The 15,077-nt window shown below is 48.7% G+C and overlaps 1 protein-coding gene across 3 annotated transcripts; it reads right to left on the bottom strand.

The window, feature by feature from the left end:
• Nucleotides 1-887: 887 nt before the first annotated feature.
• JMJD6 (jumonji domain containing 6, arginine demethylase and lysine hydroxylase) lies at nt 888-15,030 on the bottom strand. 3 transcript variants are annotated; one of them, XM_055242175.2, is made up of 7 exons: nt 14,700-15,030; nt 13,820-14,208; nt 12,143-12,429; nt 10,159-10,294; nt 8,722-8,860; nt 7,081-7,208; nt 888-5,058 (listed from the first exon to the last, which is right to left on the bottom strand). In XM_055242175.2, exons 1-7 carry the CDS (start codon nt 14,826-14,828, stop codon nt 5,022-5,024), a joined length of 1,245 nt encoding a protein of 414 aa, XP_055098150.1. In that variant the 5' UTR covers nt 14,829-15,030; the 3' UTR covers nt 888-5,021. The 3 variants fall into 3 exon arrangements, 2 of the variants coding, with proteins under 2 accessions (XP_055098150.1, XP_063473227.1); XR_008650812.2 differs by lacking the exon at nt 888-5,058 and adding an exon at nt 9,624-9,717 and having other exon boundaries at nt 7,082-7,208; XM_063617157.1 differs by lacking the exons at nt 888-5,058; nt 7,081-7,208 and adding an exon at nt 9,624-9,712 and having other exon boundaries at nt 8,723-8,860.
• Nucleotides 15,031-15,077: the final 47 nt, after the last annotated feature.

Raw genomic sequence — 15,077 nt, 5'->3', positions numbered from 1 at the left:
TAAACCAAGATATTAGATGGAGTGCTTCTTTTTAAATGAAGATATACAAACAAGACCCCCCAGCAACAGGGAGAGCTGAATTCTGCTGCACTGCATGATATTAAGAGGGCCATGCATTTCCTTTTAGCAGTGGTTGATGAAAAGAGCCCCCAAACTATAAAATGTGAAATAGGCTTTATCTACGGGTGATTAGCTTTTAACCACTGTGGAAGTTTCAGCCAGTGTATGGTCCTATTTTTTTCTTTTTTTTTGAGATGGAATCTTATTTCTGTTGCCTAGGCTGGAGTGCAGTGGCACGATCTCGGCTCACTGCAACCTCCGCCTCCTGGGTTCAAGCGATACTCCTGCCTCAGCCTCCTGAGTAGCTGGGATTACAGGTGCCCACCACCACGCCCGGCTAATTTTTTTCTGTTTTTAGTAGACAGGGTTTCACCATGTTGGCCAGACTGGTCTTGAACTCCTGACCTCAGGCAATCTGCCCGCCTCAGCCTCCTCCCAAAGTGCTGGGATTACAGGCGTGAGCCTCCGCGCCCAGCCAACTTTTTTTTTTTTTTTAAAGAGACAGTGTCTTTCTTTTTTTTTTTTTTAAAGAGATGGGGTCTCACTATGTTGCCCAGGCTGGAGTGCAGTGGCTATTCACAGGCATGATCATAGCTTTCTGCAGCCTCGAAATCCTGGGCTCAAGTGATCCTCCTGCCTCAGCCTCTTGGGCAGCTGGAATTACAGGTGTGCATCAATGCTCCTGGCCCAGGGCCTTAATTTTGTGCTCCATCCCATTGTTTTAAAGTGTAAATACATTTTTTAAAAGTCCGGTTCTGCTGACAAAGTACATTCTGTTGACTTTCAAATGAGTAAGAAAGAAAATAAGGACAAAACAATGCCAAAAACACAACTCCAAATCATGTTGCTTTATTTAAAATGATGAACAAGTTTCACCTAAGTGAAAGTTAAAAATACCAACCCAATGGCAGATCCATAGGCTTTCATGGCAGACCCCATGGCTAGATGGACGCAGAACTAGGAGACTGCTCAGTGTTCTGACAACTCCAGGAGGCACGGGTGTGCAGAAGACAGTCCCAGTTCTTCTGTAGCATCCAGTCACTTTGGAGACAGCTGGCCAGGGCTAGCTCTCCTCCCAGGAGGTTCACTGGGGCTTAGATGACATTTGTGTTTTTTTTAAAGACAGACTCTTGGTCTGTTGCCCAGGCTGGAGTGGCTTGATCTCAGCTCACTGCAACCTCTGCCTCCTGGGTTCAAGTGATTCTCCTGCCTCAGTCGACCGAGTAGCTGGGACTACAGGCACGTGCCACCACACCCGGCTAATTTTTGTATTTTTAGTAAAGACGGGGTTTCACCATGTTGGCCAGGCTGGTCTTGGACTCCTGACCGCCATGGCCTCCCAAAGTGCTGGGGTTACAGGGGTGAGCTATGGCGCCTGGCCGAAATTTCTGAACAATGAGACAAAGTTGAGAGCCACCGCCTGGGGGTGCAAGTTCATCTAGTTTTGCTGTACAGGATGTCACATCTTGACACAAGCTAGTGGGGGGGGGAGTGTGGAAGAAGCCGCCAGACTCCACTTCAAATCTACCAGCAATACCAGTACACACATCAAAAACAACTCACTCACGGAAATACTACAGACAATCTAAAGAACCTGCAGCTGGGGCATCCTTATACGCCTACCTCCTACACAGCATTTTTTACATTTACTGCAAAAATTTTGTTCCATCCTATACTCTTGTCTAAAGTCCTAAATCCAAGGCTGAGTCTCTAGTAAGCTTATAAAGCACCTGCACCAGCAACCTTCCCACAGATCCTTAGTTTTGCTACTTTACGAAGAAGCCGTTAACTACCTTCAGTATACGTTGGTGTTAATTACGCTTTCATGTAGATCCGGTACACCTGCATTTAAGAAGGTCTGCACTTCCTTCTACCTGCCCTCACCAGCGGCCTTGTGAACAGCTGCACATTCACTGTCCATTAAGCTTGTGGAGCTTGTCAGGGACCTGGGCTTGTCACCATATCTCCAGCACCTCAAGAGCAGTGCCTGGCCCTCAAACATCTATTGAACGCTTGAATTATTAAGACATGGACATGCAAGAATACAGCAAAATGTGAATGTCCCTCTTTTCAGTGGCTCTCCCCTCAAGGATGTCACCCTAAACATCCCAGTGCCACTAACGGCAGAGGCGCGTGTGTGCAGCATGGATTGTTCCAGCTGATGGTGAAGCCTCATCCCCAAAGACCCAGGATCTTCCTGATGTTCTAGGTCCCCAACTCTTGTCTCTCCCACTCTGGTCCTTCCATCAGAAGTTAATAGTCCAAGATCCCTTCTTCCAGGACCCAGCTCTTTGGTTTTAAGATCTACTGTCGGCCGGGCGCGGTGGCTCAAGCCTGTAATCCCAGCACTTTGGGAGGCCGAGGCGGGCGGATCACGAGGTCAGGAGATCGAGACCATCCTGGCTAACACGGTGAAACCCCGTCTCTACTAAAAATACAAAAAAATTAGCCGGGCGTGTTGGCGGGCGCCTGTGGTCCCAGCTACTCGGGAGGCTGAGGCAGGAGAATGGCGTGAACCCAGGAGGTGGAGGTTGCGGTGAGCCGAGATCGCGCCACCGCACTCCAGCCTGGGGGACAGAGAAAGACTCCGTCTCAAAAAAAAAAAAAAAAAAAAAAAAAAAAAGATCTACTGTCATCTTGGAGAATCATCCCTGAAAATAATCTAACATTATCTCCTTCACTTTACTGTTGTTGGCACCATTCAGTGGAGCAGCTCATGCCAGATGGGAAGAAGAGTTAACTTCTGAACAGTGGTCTCTGGCTACCCACTCTTCCTAGCCACCCGCCACCACTCCATTCCTTTCTCACACACGGTTTCCCCACCTTGCCCCTGCTGTGCTTACATAACGGAGAGCCTGGCTAGCCCACAGAGACAGTAAGGGGGGTTGGGGAATAGCGCTGCTGAATCCCTGGCCTGGCAGGAATAAACAAAGCCTGTCCCAGGAGCACATAATCTGCACTATCCAGACACTGTACTATCCAGACCTGACTTGGGCCTATCACATACGTTATTCCCCTCATTTCTGGAATACTGTTAACAAACAGGAATCACCTTTAGCATCTGGAGAAGGAAAACTGGGTGGCTAATCTTTATTTTCTAGATTATTATTTTTTTTGAGAGATGGGATCTCACTATGTTGCCCAGACTGGTCTTGAACTCCTGGACTCAAGAAATCCTCCTGCCTCAGCTTCCCAAAGTGCTGGGATTACAGGTGTGAGCGACTGCACCTGGCCTTGGTGGCTAATTTTTAAAATTCAAAATTTCTGCTCCCCTACCCAGACCACTGGCAACATGTCCTACCACGCCCCCTGGTGGCAAAGAGCCTTTTTGGGCTGCTTTTTATTTTAAACTGAAGTTTAGAGGAGTCGTTGATAGAAAATTGAAAGGAAGGTAAGGAAAAAGGGCAAGTGTGGCAGCACAGGAGCAATGCTGGGAAAAAGAAAAAAGCTTTTTGTAGATGGCACGAAAAGTCTTTTTAAAAAGCAGGAGAAGCAACAGCACTCAGATATTACTACCAAGAGATTATACGTTCAGAGTTTGACCTTACCCAAACACATCCTGTGCCCACCGCGGAACCAAGGGAGCTGTGGGCGTGGGGTAAGGAGGGAGAGCCGCCCCCATGGCAGGCAGGCAGGCAGCACAGTTCCACCTACCCAGCCACATACTGGTGTTGGCATTTTAGGATGCAGAAAATTGAACTAAGACAAAAATAGAGAACCAGCCTCCTAGAGTAAAGCCACATGACCCAAGGTCAGGAAATGACAGTCTGTTAATAACAGTGAGCGGAGACCTGTATTTTCCTGGTTACACCTGTTTCTAGTGGATATTTTGAGAGGCAACAGCACACAATTCTAATGCATCCACACACAGCCTCCCTGCCTGTGAACACTGCAGCGAGAGCTCCTTCCCACCTGCCTGCCAATGCCTCCAACGCTCCAGCCCAGGCAGTGCTTCCAAGTGGGCACCATGGCCTTGACAACCCCTCTTATTTAAGTTTAGTTGAATTTAGGGACAAATTAAGGCAAGCAGGTTAATCAAGAGGGCAAGAGATGGCATCTGCTGGTCAATCCCCAAAAAGTCATCCAATTAGTTATTTAGAAGTATCAACAGATTGCAAAGACTAGAGGTGCCATCTCTGAATTTACTCCCCGTGTGTAACACAAGTCACTCACTTAACGTCTGTAGGTCAAACAAATGGGGAATGCTAATCTCAGAGTACCTCGCAAAGTGAGTGCTTCTTATGGACCCCGTGGTGGGGAAGAATGGAGCCTATTTATACTTTAAGTTCTGTGGTAAGAGCACATTGCACACCGTTCCCACTCTTTGCAAACAAAAAACCCCAATGTATCACCCCCCCAAAAAAAATACACTGTACAAAAACACCCCTGAAATTTCACAGTCTCTATGATGATGGAGAAAAAGATAAGGAATCCTAAGACAGACTGAGCAGTGGGTGATGGTGCTGGGTCACTGCCACTGAATGCATTTGTGGGCTGACGGTGACATACTGGAAGGAGGGCGGACTCCAAGTCCTTCAGACACATAATTGGCTCACAAAGTCCACTCACCACTCTGTCTCTGTGGTACACAGCTGGCTCTGTGGAAGCTCCTTACCGACATCCGTGAGGTAAAAGACACAAGACATTACAAGGATCACACCCCGCCAGCCTTGTGGTTGACCGGCTCGGTTTTCAATGAGACGGCACAGAACCTTCTTACCCAACATCCCATTAGCTTCAGTGTTTCACTGAGCTGGCCGAGCTGTTAAACTTCTTGATAATCTATCCTTAGGAAGCAGTAAAAACAGCATTTGACTGAAGATAGGAGCTTGGACCAGGGAAGGAATATCCAAATTCAAAGAAGACAGAGGAGAAGGTAGGAGCAGAAGACACGAGAACTGAGTTGGGTGGCTGCCAAAAGCTTACGCTGAAAGCACCTCAGGGAGAGTCTCTTTATCTGCTCAGGGGTGAGCCCGGCCTCCACAAGTGTCCCTAATCCTGCCAAGGAAAGTACAACTGCCTGTAATCAGCACGTAGACAGCATGCTGGGTACAAAGCTGGAAGGCAACGTTAAAAGCAGGACCCCCGGGACCCCATGTGGAAGTCATGGCAGGGCTTTCTCCAGAGTTTTCTTACAAATTACAAAGTCACAGATCAAGTGCAGATATAAATCTATAAATCTATAATAATAGAAACAATTTAAAAAGGCAAGAAGAGTCTAAATATGGCTGTGAAAGGACATCTAGGGTTGAGAAATGCACATTCCAGTTTGATAAATTCACTTGAATAAGTCACTTGAATTTCCCCATAGAATTTCAGCTAAACCACAGAGAATGGAGACTACACGATAGGAGGGATTGTGGGTCCTGCACTTCCCCAATGCATTTAAGAAAGACTGAGCTGCTGGGAGACAGAACGTAACAGGAATGTCACCTTTAGCAGTCAAGGGCTTCAGACATTCAAAATCCTATGAACGTCAGTATTAAAACATATATATATATATTTTAAAGACAGGGTATCACTATATTCTCCAAGCTGGTCTTGAACTCCTGAGCTCAAGCGATCCTCCCGCCTTGGCCTCCCAAAGTGCTGGGATTACAGGCTTGAGCTACGATGCCCAGCTTCAACTTCAGTATTACTATCTTCCAACAACCTCTCTTAACACTTCAACCAGCACATCAAACAAAGACCTGTGGCATTTAAAGACCCTAGACAAATGCAGAGTGAACAAATTCCATTATGAGCCTGTTACATGCCCAGGTACTTGCAAATACATGTTTAAATTTTAACTTATTTAGGTCCAATCTTGCACTTGGAGACGTGATTAAGTTTTTATAAAAGCTGGGTGAGGTGGCTCATGCTTGTTGTAATAATCCTACTGCTTTGGGAGGCTGAGGTGGGGGGATCACTTGAGGCAAGGAGTTCAAGACCAGCCTGGGCAACACAGAGAGACTTCGTCAATACTAAAAATAATAATAAATAAAAATTAGCTGGCCAGGCATGGTGGCTCACGTCTGTAATCCCAGCACTTTGGGAGGCTGAGGTGTGCGGATCACAAGGTCAGAAGTTTGAGACCAGCCTAGCCAACGTGGTGAAACCCTGTCTCTACTAAAAATAAAAAAAATTAGCTGGGCGTGGTGGCGCATGCCTGTAATCCCAGCTACTCGGGAGGCTGAGGCAGGAGAATTGCTTGAACCTGGGAGGTAGAGGTTGCAATAAGCCGAGATCGCATCACTGCACTCCAGCCTGGACAACAGAGCGAGACTCTGTCTCAAAAAAAATAATAATAAAAAAATTAGCTGGGCATGGTGGGGTGAATCTGTAGTCCCAGCTACTTGGGAGGCTGAGGCAGGAGGATCACCTGAGTTTGGAAGGTTGAGGCTGCAGTGAGCCATGATCACGCCACTGCACTCCAGCATGGGCAAGAGCAAGACCCTGTCTCAAAAAAAAAACCAAAAAAACAAAGATTTGATAAATCAGAATTCTCTGCTGCTGTCTGATTTGGCTGAGCACTCAAGCAGCAATGGCAAACTGGGAGAAAAAGCAAGAGGCCATGCCTCAGGTTCTGCAGAAGATGCTGGGTGACTTTTCCAATGGCTCTCCCTACGCTGCTGGGACGATGACTCTGCGGTCAAGGATGCACAGCAGGAGTCACTGCTTTCCCCCAAGACCACCATGAGGAGAAGAGCAATAAGGGAATGTTCTGGTATTCTCAAAGGAAAACATTTCCAAGATAGAAAATGGATTCAATTTTTATTAAATAATGTAAAGGCTTTTCTTGGCACCATTCACATTCTCTTGCCTTTCTGAGTAAAACAAGCCGCGTTTATCTGCATCGGTAGCAGAGGGAAAGCTACTGAAGCAAACGCTAAGTGAATGGGCTCCCGTGCCGAGGGCGTCCTCATTCTTGGGCTCTGTCAGGCCTCCCCTTGTCTGCAGGACTGGACAGGCCACCCTCCCCAGGCCCTGCCCTCGCTGCGAGCATGTCCTTCCATACAGACAACAGCCTTGCTGGGTCACCTGGAGGAGCTGCGCTCTTTGCTGACACAGTCGTCCTGGGAGGTGGTGTCCCCGTTTCCCACCATGCTGCATGTCCTCCTCTTCTTCCTGCGGTGCACTGTCCCATCGCCCTCGGATCCAGACTCGCACTGGACACAGGAGGAGAGAAAACAAGGAGTCAACCTGGATGCAACCCACTTCTTCATTAAACAAACCTCTGACCTCAGGAGACACCACAGATATCGGTCACTTTCTCCCAGATGCAAAGCAGTCATTACGGCAGCTCCACAATGCAGCCTTCATAGCCACCTCCTTGGATGCTCCCGGCTCCCTAAGAATTTCAAACTTCCCTCAGAGGCCAAGTATCCTCCACTGTTCTCTTAACGGTGCGGTTATTTGTCTGAATACGATACCCACTGTAAAATTCTTTTAGTCAGAATTCTGAAAGTACATTATGAGATTTCACTCTACCAATAGAGCTTGATGCATGAAAGAAGTAGGTACAGCACTGAACATTCCCAGAGCCCGTTCCCCACCTGAAGAGAAAAGACTCAATCAGTAGACTGTGTGAACAGACAGAATTTTTTTTTTTTGAGACAAAGTCTTACTCTGTTGCCCAGGCTGGAGTGCAGTGGTATGATCTTGGCTCACTGTAGTCTTCGCCTCCTGGGTTCAAGCGATTCTCCCGCCTCAGCCTCCTGAGTAGCTGGGATTACAGGTGTGCACCACCACGCCCAACTAATTTTTGTATTTTTAGTAGACACTGGATTTCATCATGTTGGCCAAGCTGGTCTTGAACTCCTGACCTCAAGTAATCTACCCACTTTGGCCTCCCAAAGTGTTGGGGGTAACAGGTGTGAGCCACCGCACCAGGCTGAGATAGAAGTTTCATCTGTTAAAGGTGCAGGGCCCTCTCACCCAGTATTACTGTCAGCTTCAAGTTTAAGGTTACTGGATTTGCTGAATTTCTAGGCTTACAATTCACCATCCATGGGGGAAATTCTTCATATGAGCTTTGAGGTCAGAAGGATGAGTCTGAAATCTGACACCTGCTGCTTCATCTTGAACCATTTACTTCACTAAACCCCCAAATACCCCTGATACCTCGAGGCTATTTTAACAATTCTTAGCCGGGCGCGGTGGCTCATGCCTGTAATCCCAGCACTTTCGGAGGCTGGGGCGGGTGGATCACCTGAGGTCAGGAGTTCGAGACCAGCCTGGCCAACATAGTGAAGCCCTACTAAAGTATATAGAGTTTATAGTATCTACTAAAAATACAAAAAATTAGCTGGGTGTGGTGGCATGAGCCTGTAATCCCAGCTACCAGGGAGGCTGAGGCAGGAGAATCGCTTGAACTTGGGAGGCAGAGCTTACAGTAAGCTGAGATCGCGCCATTGCACTCCAACCTGGGCAACAAGAGCAAACTCAGTCTCCAAACAAACAAACAAACAAACAAAAAAACCAATTCATGCACATGAGCGAAGCTGTAAAATGGGCAAGATACACCACTCAGCAGGAATGGTGACAACTGTGTAACCCTTAGAACAAGGTGGAAAAACTTTCATATCCTTCTCCTGGATAGGAGGAAGAGTCACACCTGGTTATGACTGAGTTGCGTGAGCCTTGGAGGCTCCAGGAGCCAGCCAGAGGGCAAGGCCTCACCTCGGAGTCGGAGTCTGACGAACTGGAGCTGGAGGAGCTGGAGGAGTCACTGGAGCTGTCGGAAGCTATCCCTGTGGACTCCTGAAGGTCAACCGAGTCTGCCAGCACTGCCAACTCGGGGTGCTCTTGCTTCAAGATCCTGCGAGGCAAGAAGTGGTGTTCTCAGTGCACTGACAGCCATGCCCACTCACAAGGACTCACTCAGAGTTGAGGCCTGTGTCTCTCAGAAACACCTGGGAATGCCAGGTGTGTCCGTTCAGAATGGGTACTGTATAATGGTGAGGACAACACCCCAGGCTGGGAACAAGAGAAACCCAATACGGTGCCCATGTTTTTCTGCAAGGAAAACTATACTAACTACACACAATTTACTACCACCTGCACAAATGAGCCAGCCATGCCACCAATACACGAGGCAAAATTTTCCTTAAGTTAGTCTTAGTTTTATTCCCTTAGGAGAAAAAGTTCCTCTTCCTAGTTTTATTTCCTGAACCTTTCCCAGCTGATTTTTAAAAAATCTTTCCTTTCCACAGCACAGCACATAATGATCAGAGTTGCACTGGTTAGATTCTATTTCTAAGAGTAGAAACAATTAGATTTGTAAGAAATACGAGGTGTCAAATAACAGAGATGGTCCCCCCTCACTGGGAGCGTAAAACTGAACTGAAGAGCAGCAGCCCTCCCCTTCAGAAACCTCATCTGGCATCCACTGTAACCAGTGATAAAAGACTTGTTGTATAATAAGGCCTGCAGTGTGACCAAATCGCAGCACGCAGTGGCCTACGGGGCGGGGTAAGTGGGCCTCAGATGCCCAAGAGTCCAGGGAGAACAGAAGCCACCACCCTTACTGGCCCTCTCAGCAGGGAGGCTGAACATGGAACAAGCCAGAATCCCTCTCTTACCCCGAGAGCTGGTCCCTCCAGGTCAGGGTTGGGACACAGTGGCACGGGGTGGCTGTGGGTGGCTTGCACTGCCGCTGCCCGTGCTGTATCTGTTCTGTGGATAAACAGAGGAGCTAAGTCTCCAGGGCAGTCACCTCACTCACAAGAACTGAAGGTATTAAGTTCAAATGGGAATAATGCTTCTAGGTAAGAAAAAGAAACAACCCAAATAAAACCCAAATAAAATGATTTTAGCTAGCGCTAGCTTTGGAAAACCAAACACAAAACAAAACGAGAAACAATCCCAATTATGACGTCTTGACTGAGTGGCTTGGATTCAACATGCAGAGTCTCACCCTGCCACCTCGAGGCTGGCAAACACCCTGAGGACTCGCCCTGACCTTGGCCCCTCTCTCCTCTACCCAGAGGGTTGGCAACCCCAGCTTTGCCCAGGCCGGTCTACGATCAGCACACAGCATCGCAGCAGTGGACTAGCCATTTTATCTCTGGGGTCGAAATTGAAACCAAGCAGAAATAAGAAAAAAATGACTCTCACCTATACCATTTCCTTGATAACTTTGGTCTCCCTCTTACCGTCTTGTGCCATACCACAGGGAAGTTGGTGCTGCTGGCAAAATTTTGGGTGATGGCGATAGTGGTGTCGAGATTGAGGACAACATGCCACCAGCCTCCTGAAATCCAACAAGTAAACAGTTAAACAAGGTTTGATCCTATACCTAATTACTGTATAACACACACAGCAGAAATTGGGAACTCCTATCCATAAGGGAGAGCCTACAGAGACATGATACAGGGTAGTAAACGTTCCTTCTGATCCAGGGATTGCAAACAACTTGTTTGTGTAAATCAAGTTTTATCGGAGCACAGCCATGTCCACCTGGTGACGGATTGTCTAGGGCTGCTTTCCAGCTACAAGGACAGAGTTGAGCAGTTGTGACAGTCTGGCTTACCTAAAATATTTACTCCCCGCCCCTTTATAGAAAAAGTTTGTTTCCTCCTGTTAATCCAAAACTGTGACCAAAAGTGCAAACGCATAAAGTTCTTCAGCCTCTAGGAAGAGGACACCTACTTTAAATACGCTTACTTTCCTTCACTTATCAAAGTGCAGTTGTCTGGTGTGGGATTTCCTGACTCAACCCGGACAGTGCTATACTGCATCAAAAACTCAATTTAGGCTGGGCTTGGTGGTTCACACCTATAATCCCCGCACTTTGGGAGGCTGAGGCAGGAGGCTTGTTTGAACCAAGGAGGCCAGCCTGGGTAACAGTGAGACCTCCAACTCAATTTACAGAATTAAACCCTGGCCAGTGGTGGTGGCTCACGCCTGTAATCCTAGCACTTTGGGAGGCCGAGACGGGTGGGTTGCCTGAGCTGAAGAGTTCAAGACCAGCCTGGGCAACACGATGAAACGCCATCTCCACTAAAATACAAAAAATTAGCTGGGTGTGGCGGCATGCGCCTGTATTCCCAGCTACTTGGGAGGCTGAGACAAGAGAATCGCTTGAACCTGGGAGGCGGAGGTGGTAGTGGGCCGAGATTGCGCCATTGTGCTCCAGCCTGGGTGACAAAGCGAGACTCGGTCTCAAAAAAAAAAAAAAAAGAATTAAACCCCAATTTACAGAAACACAAACAAGCCGCTACACATATACAAAGACAATAGGTAACAACTGCAGACAAAGAAAAGTTGTATCTTTACATACAATTTTTTTCTTTTTTTTGAAATGGAGTTTTGCTCTGTCACCCAGGTTGGAGTGCAGTGACACAATCTCAGCTCACTGCAGCCTCCTTTTCTGGGTTCAAGTGGTTCTCCTGCCTCAGCCTCCTGAGTAGCTGGGATTACAAGCGCCCACCACCACGCCTGATTAATTTTTGTATTATTAGTAGAGACAGGGTTTCACCATGTTGGCCAGGCTGATCTTGAACTCCTGACCTCAAGTGATCCACCAACTTCGGCCTCCCAAAGTGCTGATATTACAGGTGTGAGCTACCGCACTTGGCCTACACACAGTTTATCAGGTTTTATAGCAGTATAAAATGTGAAAAAGAGCTCTCAAAGTATGTGACGCTATAGCTACGTTACTGTCAGAGGTAAGTACCAGTTCATTTACCAGGCAGCATCCAAAGGATTTTTTGGACTCACTCTCTAACAGTTCTGCTCCAAAATGACAAAATATTGAAATCAAAGAATGTACTTTCTTTTTTTTTTGAGCTGGAGTCTCGCTCTGTTGCCCGGGCTGGAGTGCAGTGGCGCGATCTCGGCTCACTGCAACCTCCGCCTCCTGGGTTCCCGTCATTCTCCTGCCTCAGCCTCCCGAGTAGCTGGGACTATAGGCGCCCACCACCACGCCCGGCTAATTTTTTTGTATTTTTAGTAGAAATGGGGTTTCATCGTGTTAGCCAGGATGGTCTCGATCTCCTGACCTCGTGATCCGCCCGCCTCGGCCTCCCAAAGTGCTGGGATTACAGGCGTGAACCACCGCGCCTGGCAAAGAATGTACTTTCTTCCAGTTCATCTATACCTGGTACAAAGACAGTCTCTCCTGGTTTTTGTAAGATTTCCAGGGGTTTGAATTCAGGTGGCCAGGTTGGAAGCTGTGTCCGGGGATAAATAACATTAAACCAGGTAATAGCTTCGTCTTGCTGGTTCCCTCCTTCTTCTCGGGTCACCTTGATGAGTTCCCTGGGAGTGCTAGTAGGAAACAGGCACCAGCGCTTGTGGCCCTGAACTAAGGCATTCCAGGCACTGGTTCCCAGAGGGTCGATGTGAATCCCAGTTCCAGAGCGTGGTGGCCCCATCACAAACCACCTACAGAATGGAGATATCCAAGATGTGAAGTGTAATTTAGTTACACACATACCACACAAAACAATAAGTTTTTAGTTTTTCTTTTTTTTTGAGAATCTTGCTCTATCACCCAGGCTGGAATGCGGTGGCGTGATCTTGGCTGACAGCAACCTGTGCTTCCCCAGGTTCATGTGATTCTCCTGCCTTAGCCTCCTGAATAGCTGGGATTACAGACACACGCCACCACGCCTGGCTAATTTTTGTACTTTTAGTAGAGACGGGGTTTCACTATGTTGCCTAGGCTGGTCTTGAACTCCTGGCCTCAAGTGATCACCTGCCTCGGCCCCCCAAAGTGCTGGAATAACAGGCTTGAGCCACCGCACCTGGCCAGGTTTTAATTTTATGTGATATATCATCTTTATTTCAGAGATTATATAAATTCTGGTACACAGAAACACTGAGTGCATTGTTCATGGACTGATTCCTAACAAAATAAGAAAAATCAGCTAGGGCGGTAGCTCACGCCTGTAATCCCAGCACTTTGGGAGACCGAGGTGGGTGCATCACCTGAGGTCAGGAGTTCGAGACCAGCCTAATATGGTGATACCCCATCTCTATTAAAAATACAAAAATTAGCCGGGTGTGATGGTGGGCACCTGTAATCCCAGCTACTCAGGAGGCTGAGACAGGAGGATTGCTTGAACCCGGGAGGCGGGGGCTGCAGTGAGCCGGGATTGCGCCACTGCACTTCAGCCTGGGTGACAGAGGGAGACTCCATCTCAATAAAGAAAAAAAAAATCACGAATGTGGTTTATTGCTGGACTTTATTAAAACTTCCCTTAGAGATCAGTGGTTCAACTTTAGCTGCACATTCAAGTCACCTGAAGAGCTTTCAGAAATTCTGATGCCCAGGCATCACCCGAATTAAATCAGTCTCCCCAGTAGGGCCCAGGCAGGCCTCAGGAGCCCCCTAAGTGAGTTCAATGTACAGCCGAGGGAGTACTCACTGTTTCGAAAAAAGATTACCAACTGAACTCAGCGAGCAAATGCTGTTGTAGATAAGATTTTAACCGCAGGCTGGGCGCGGTGGCTCACACCTGCAATCGCAGCACTTTGGGAGGCCGAGGCAGGCAGATCACCTGAAGTCGGGAGCTCGAGACCAGCCTGACCAACATGGTGAAACCCCGTTTCTACTACAAATACAAAATTAGCTGGGCATGGTGGCGCATGCCTGTAATCCCAGTTAGGAGGCTGAGGCAGGAGAATCGCTTGAACTCGGAGATGGAGGTTGCCGTTAGCCGAGATCGCACCACTGCACTGCAGCCTGGGCAACAGGAGTGAAGCTCCGTCTCAAAAAAAAAAAAAGAAAGAAAGAAAAAGATTGTAACCACTTAGCTGCAGAATACTTTACCTGTAAGGGGGCCTGCGCTTCTCCCCAGCATACTGGAAAAGGTCATCAGTGAAAAACTTGGGCACCTTGTAGTCTTCCAAAAGTTTCCTTCTTTTAGGGTGTTCACCATAGCTGCTGTCAAAGATGTAAAGGGGACTGTCATCTCGAGTGCTCTCCATGTACTCGATGTAGTATTTCATCTTCATCTTTACTGAGTAGCCATCGTTATCCTCACCACACTTGAACTTCTGGTTCCGATATTTCCTTTTTAGGCGCTCCAGAGTCCATTTCTCCTGCGCAGACCAGCCCTCTTGGGCATTCAACAAAACCACGGGCTTGTAAGGTCTTTCATACCGCTCCACAAATTCTTCCACAGACAGCTGTAAAGCATCTGCCCTTTCCACGTTATCCTGAGGGAATTAAAAAAGACCTGTCCAGTTAAAAAAAAAAAAAAAAGTCCAGTGGCAGATAAGGGTGTCCCCAAGGCCAACTGGTAATAGCAAACCGAAGGAAGTTGACTCTCGTCTGGCTCCTCGGGGTGGGGGGAGGGCGCGTGCGTGAGGCCACGTAGTTCCTAGAGCCACCCCCCATGAGCCTTGACAGCCAGGTCCCCTAGGGGACCCGCCGCCCAAAGGAGTCAGGTACGACCGGCCTTCTAGTTGAGAGCGCCACAGGCGTGGGACTCCCGTCGTCCGCCGGAGCAGACGGGCGACCACAGCATGGGAGGAAGCAGGCCCGCCCCGGAATCCGCGCCTCGGGGACCCCAAACTCCGCGGGGTGCGGGTGAGCCTCTACGAGGTCCCGGGCGCTCGGGGCGAGGGCAGCCCCGGGCCCAGAGAAAAGTGCGCAGCGGCTGGAGGTGCCGATGCCTGGCCTGGCCATCCCCGCCCGACCCGCTCACCGCCACGGCCGCTGGGCTCAGCGAGAAGCTCTCGTAGTAGTTGTGCCGGGTCCAATCCAGCGAGTCCTTGAGCTCCGGCCGCGCACTCCGCTTGGCCTCGCGGATGCGCTTCTTGCTCTTGTGGTTCATTCTGCGGGGTCGCCAGCTGGTTCCACTACGATCTCGGCGCAGCCCGCTTCCTGACACTAACGTAACCCTCCCCAGCCTGGGCGGCGGCGACGGCGGCACCCAAACGCCCTTCGCTCCGTCCCGGCGCCTTTAAAGTCGCCTTCCAGAAAATTCACTCCCCAGCCACCTCCCGAGCCTCGGGTTGGGCAAGCGGTCGCCGTCTTTCCCGCCCCCACGCCTCTCGCGGTCTTCCATTGGCTTCGGCTCTCC

Source organism: Symphalangus syndactylus, chromosome 14 (assembly GCF_028878055.3).
Source record: "Symphalangus syndactylus isolate Jambi chromosome 14, NHGRI_mSymSyn1-v2.1_pri, whole genome shotgun sequence".
Lineage (NCBI taxonomy): Eukaryota > Metazoa > Chordata > Mammalia > Primates > Hylobatidae > Symphalangus > Symphalangus syndactylus.
The sequence above is the reverse complement of the archived record's forward strand: the minus strand, read 5'-3'. Positions and strand labels throughout refer to the sequence as shown.